This window comes from Taurulus bubalis (genome assembly GCF_910589615.1).
Source record: "Taurulus bubalis genome assembly, chromosome: 14".
In the NCBI taxonomy this organism is placed as follows: domain Eukaryota; kingdom Metazoa; phylum Chordata; class Actinopteri; order Perciformes; family Cottidae; genus Taurulus; species Taurulus bubalis.
In genome coordinates, this window is record NC_136602.1 from 14,247,848 (window position 1) to 14,253,847 (window position 6,000).

The 6,000-nt window shown below is 41.4% G+C and overlaps 1 protein-coding gene across 1 annotated transcript; it reads left to right on the forward strand.

The window, feature by feature from the left end:
- Positions 1-484: 484 nt before the first annotated feature.
- Positions 485-3,001, forward strand: LOC306746604 (urokinase-type plasminogen activator-like; the record flags this gene model as incomplete). Its single annotated transcript, XM_079229534.1, has 10 exons — positions 485-535; positions 641-701; positions 792-930; positions 1,014-1,096; positions 1,189-1,230; positions 1,323-1,503; positions 1,612-1,754; positions 1,860-2,000; positions 2,086-2,234; positions 2,807-3,001. 10 exons carry the CDS (start codon positions 485-487, stop codon positions 2,999-3,001), a joined length of 1,185 nt encoding a protein of 394 aa, XP_079085660.1.
- Between the last annotated feature and the right edge of the window lie 2,999 nt (positions 3,002-6,000).

Below are 6,000 nucleotides of genomic sequence, written 5' to 3' on the forward strand. Positions count from 1 at the left end.
AGTTAATTAAAGTGAGGTCAGTTTTATTCATAGTATACTTAAAGTGTACCTGCAGTAATTGTGGTCGCCAAGTCCCTTTGAAGCTTTTCATAAATCACAAATTGTATTTGTAATATTGGACCTGGAAAGATGACTCATGAGAAAACAACTATTTTGTGAAGATGAAAGTGTTTGTTGACAGAAATCTTGCACAGTGAAGTTTAACCATACAACCATTTTGTCATTATCAAACTGATATTGTATCTCAGAAATATCTAGAAATTCAATGTTTGAACTGTACGCATTGAAAAACGAATGCAATGCAATGGTGTGCACATGCATGGAGTAAACAACAAACCTAAAATTACTTCCATATAAGGGCACAGGAGCCTTGAATCCAGTCTGCCTGTTTTGTTTTGTTCCATTTCTGTAATTTTGTTTAATTTTTCTCTCCGTCTTCAGATAAAAATATCCCCAAAAAGGAGAAGCGAAACCAGAAGTGAAGATGAACCTGTTAGTCATTATTGCCATCTTTGCAGCATTCAGCGTTGATGCGGTAAGCAATAATACAAGGAAGTAACTTTAAGTTTAATAGACATACTGAGGAGGTCAGGGAGTTTTATAGAAATGTCTCAATCAAGTTTATCTGTGCTTCTTTCAGACTTTTTCACGAAGAAGGTCTAAAAATAGTCGGTCACCTTCACCTCGTGGCACTAACAGGGGTAAGACAATGGTCAGGGCAACACTTACTATTCTGCATTTGTTGCATCAGGTGAGAGACATTAATTATTTTTTTGCAATGTGATCCTCAGTTATGTGTCAGTCTGAGGATGGGAGCAGTTACAGGGGATTTGTTTCTCAGTCGACATACGGAGGCAGATGTCTCAACTGGAACAGGTTTCGCATCCCCTCAGGAGCCTCAAAGGGACTTGGCGACCACAGTTACTGCAGGTATACTTTAAGTCACCAATCTGGGGCCTCGACATGTTTTGTTGTTATATTATGTGTTTAATATTATTTCACTTGAATGCCAGGAACCCTGACCAGATGTCGATGCCGTGGTGCCGTGTCCGAAGAGGAAGGAGGATTGTGAGAGAATTTTGCAACATTCCCAGATGTAAGGATTGATTGGGGATTTTAAAAATCATTGATGTATTGTATGGTTGATTTGGACCTTTCCATTAATGTGTGTTTCCTGATTCCATACAGGTTCTACACCAACAACAAAACCTCCATCGGCTGTGGATACAGGTAAGAAGTGTTGTTTAAATAGACTATTTTCTCAATGTCATCTTTTGATTCCTTCATCATCACCCACTGACTCGTCCTGTGTGTCCCTGCAGAGCTGACGTGTGGCGAGAGGTCTGAGCAGAGGATGCATAAAATTGTAGGCGGTTCTTTCACACCAATAGAGTCGCACCCATGGGTCGCTGCTCTCTTTGATCGGCGCAGCAGATTCTTCTGTGGTGGCTCTCTCATCGCACCATGCTGGGTTCTCACAGCTGCACACTGCTTCTCTGATGGGTGAGACCAAACACACACTCAGAAAATACAATGTACTTTTGTTTCTCTATATATTACTTATATATGTAGATATGTAGTCTTACACAATCGTGTTTGTTTTTTGTTCAGTGAGGTGAATAACATCAAGCGTCTCTCTGTGTACCTGGGGAAGACTGCACTCAATGACACTGATGCTGACAGGGAGCAGAGCTTCACTGTGGAAAAACTGATCATCCACCAAAATCACGAGTCCAACTATAACAATGACATAGGTGCGCAGACTTGTACTGTGTGTGTGTGTGTGAGAGAGAAAGATACAGAGCTGTACAGGGGCTTTGTGTGCAGGATTCATAGCTGTGCTTGTCTTTGCATTTCAGCACTGTTGAAGATCAAAAGCAGAAATGGAGGGTGTGCGGTGAGGTCGGCGTCTGCACGGACAGTGTGTCTTCCTCCATCTCATACTCAGCTTCCTGCTGGATTTCAGTGCAGCATCGCAGGATTCGGGAGGGAGAGATTCGGTATGCACTGCAGAACCGCTAACCCACAGATCTGTGAAGGATCTTTCAGCTTTTCCCCCTGATTCTAACTGACACTTGTCTGCAGCGGCGTGGCATTTCTCGCAGTTACTGAAGCAAGCCAAGGTGAATCTGCTCCCGCAGACTGACTGTACAGGTCAATTGTACTATGGAGATCGCATCACTGAGAACATGTTCTGTGCTGGGAGCCCTGACTGGAGCATCGATTCCTGCAAGGTAAGCTTAGTGTATGAATGAATGTCTTTAGCCTTGTTTTGAATGTCAGCACAAAAACAGAAGTGCTTAAAGAACAGAACTTATGCAACATGTTATACATTTCTGTAGCATTAAAAAAGATCTGAGGATCTAAGGTTATTGATTATATCCTTGTCTACCCTTAAGTGGATTTATTTATGCTCTGAGTTTGACAATTTATTTAAAGAGTGGCTTACCATGTCAGAAGGACCGGCCAGACAACCAATAATTACTTTTATTCATGGGGTCAATAGAGGAATTTAGTTTACTTGTCTAAATGCGGGCTCTGCCTAAAATACAATAATGTAATCAATAATTAATACTTGGATATTAGTCATTCAATGTATCACATTTAAATATATAGTGGTGTACTGGGGTTTAATGGGCCAAGAAGACATTTGACTCATTTGTCCACAATATTGTGGCTTCAAATCTCAAGTCATTGCATTGCTTATAGACAGTCAGTATCAATGTGGGCCTTTATAACAACATACGATATGATTGGATCTCTTCATGCTGTGAGTGTGACTGACTGTTGCCTCCTCCTCTCACAGGGTGACTCTGGTGGTCCGCTGGTGTGTGAAGTGGCAGGTCGGATGTTTCTGTTCGGGGTGGTGAGCTGGGGGGACGGCTGTGCCCGTAGGAACAAACCAGGGGTTTACACACAAGTCACCAACTACAACAAGTGGATCGCAGCCACAACAGGCCTCTCCAAATACACCGAAGGATTAATGTATCCCACAAAATGAAGCTATGGCAGAATGTTGCCTGTTGGGCATTTTATTTCAGAAAATTTTGTTAGCAGTTTTGTAGCTGATGGGAATTGCTGTTTTGCACAATGACGATTTAATGTAACGGTTCGAAGTGAACTCTTTTTTTTTGACTATATAGAGTATACAAATTGTGTATGTTGATTTTTCAGACTAAAAGTAGGCTTTTTTAAAAAGCTATTTGAAAAGAACTATATTTATCTTATTTCATGTAATAACCATTTTCTATTGTAGAAGGCTGGTCCTGCTGTTGTGCATTTGTTTTACAATAAATACAATATTTATATTACATATTCATCATGTTCATGAATCTCCAAGGTCCAAATCTCTCTCGTGCATGTCCACACTGTTCGACACATGCAGACATGTTCCTGTGTTCACACTGTTTGCCTAATGAAGAGTAGAGAGCATCAGCTGGAGGACTTAAATGTGTGTCTAACAAGTGAATACTGTAGCTTATGAAGTTAACTGCAGAAACAGAGAAATACAAAACCACTGAGTTGGTACTCAGACATTTCACTTTGTCCTTCAGTTAAGTGTCCACAAGTCAAACACTAGAGGGCACTGTTCAGTTAGAAATTACATTTTGGTAAAAGTTAGTTCTGTAAAGTCAAAAATAAATTATGACTCACTCTGTTTCTAAGGATTTCTTATTTTTTCTCTGCACTCCCACTGTCTATATATATATACACACACACACACACATACTATCCTATATTACTGTGCAGGATGCAACCCTAATGTTATAAGGGAAATAACACAGTGGTAATCATACTTTTACGGTGTTAAGCTTTATTTCAATGGGACTTGTTAAATAAAGGGCGATGGTGAACAGTATAACAAAGGACACATCTCTTCACGGGTAACGCATGCTTGAAACATTATTATTACCAACACCTCCAGTGTAACTGTAGAGATCGAGCAAAATCTATAAGAGATGGATTAGAGCAAGTAGTCTTGAGCATTTGGCAGTCGATATGGAGGGTGACTGTGTCCAGACTGGGCTTGGGGGAGGTAGAAGACTCAAAATCAAACAATTTGCAGCTGGCCTCAACCACGCATATCCTGGGTTGTGTCATTTCTGTGTGACATAGTTCTTCTTTTGGTAAAACACCTGTGAAGCTTAAAGTACACATTTATCAGTGAAGGCTATTGGAGCCAATACTGACAGGTGACTGACAGGTTCGTATGACTCTGACAGTGGACTGCGGACTGAACACGCCCCCCCTCCGATATCACACACACTGATCACTCCGCTCTGTATGTCTATTAAATAGTACCATTACATTACCCTTTTTTTGAGTCATTTAAGACATGCTGCAAAAGGGCACAATATCATCCGTCAACAACTTCTGCATGACTAACTGTTCTTTGTAAAACTCAGAACAAATGTTATATTAGGTAACAGTTTCATAACATACATTTACTTTCAGGATTTAAACTTAAGTTTTATGTATTGTTATTATTAACTAAACAGTTATTCAACATAAACCTGAACTATTGGGACCTGGGTGGACTACCAGTCACCAACATAGCTGCAGTGGATTATTCTGCCACATGATGCAGGCTACGTCCTAACTACTGAACATACTCTAGTGGTTTTACAACTCTGCCGCTGGAGGTTGTGCGTGTTGAAGTCTGTGTCATAGTAACTGGAGATGTTACTGGAGATGTTTCTGCATCAGAACCAGATGAGTTCAAGTCTCCATCGTTCACTATACATCCGTCCTTGGTGTGTCACCTTGCTTTAAGACCGAAGCAGACTTTGTACAGCAACACTGGTTCCAGGCTGAAGGTCTGGTAGAGTTCTGACGTTATTCTTGTCGTTGTAGGCCCGTCTGTAGCTCTGTTTCATCCTCTCATTGCTCTGTCTCACTTTGTGGAGGTCTGGCCATCCCGGTTGTAGATTAGCCTCCAGTGTAGGTACTGATTTGCCTTCCGAGCATCAGCTGAGCTGGGCTCACACCTGTGGCTTGAAGCGGGGTCGCTCTGTAGACCAAAAGAGCTAAGAACAGGTCAGTTTGTTTCAAGATCCGTTTGGCTGTCTGCACAGCTCTTTCTGCCTCACCGTTTGCTTGAGGGTAGTGAGGGCTGGAAGTGATATGTCTGAAATCATAGTCCTTAGAGAACTGCACGAAAGCTCCGCCTGAAAATTGGGGACCATTGTCTGTGACGAGTTCATTTGGGCATCCCCATCTAGCAAAGATGTTCTTCAGCTTAGCTCTCGTGGTTTCACCTGACATGTCATTGAGGTAGGCTATTTGTTAAACAGCGCTTGACTGCCAGATATACCGACTCAACACAAGTTCTGAGAAAGCACCAAAAACAACTTTTTTATTTTGCCCAGGTGCCACTTATATAGACGACAGTCACAAGACACACACACCTGAAATGCATTGGCAATATTTGGGCGCAAAATCAGTTGCTTCAATTAATACCCCCACTTGATCACACATTATTGACAACCATAAATCATAATGAAACAAACAAACAAGGAAACCAACTGCACTTAACTGGCTATGCCCCAAACAAGAACATGGAAAAAGTAAGTAGCTTTGCTTTAGTAGCTGGTTTTGCCATCAGGTCAGCTACCATCTGGTTTGTTGGGCAATACTCCAAACATACTTTACAGTCATTAACAGTTGATCTCACAAAATGGTATTTTATATCAATGTCAACATCGCTGTCTGCTGACTGGATTCTTGGCTAATGCAATTGTACCTTGGTTATCTTCAAAAATCTTAGGTACATCATACAGACAGTCATCAAGATGTCCAAGCAGTTGAGATAAGTAAAGACACTCTTGTGTGGTGGCAGCCAACGCCATATATTCTGCCTCACAAGTCGACAGTGCTACAGTTGGCTGCTTCTTGGTCTTCCAGGAAATCAGAGTACCATTCTCACTCAGACTGACACAATAATCAGTTGTACTGCGTCTGTCAGTTGCATCACCTGCCCAATCTGCATCACTGTAAGCA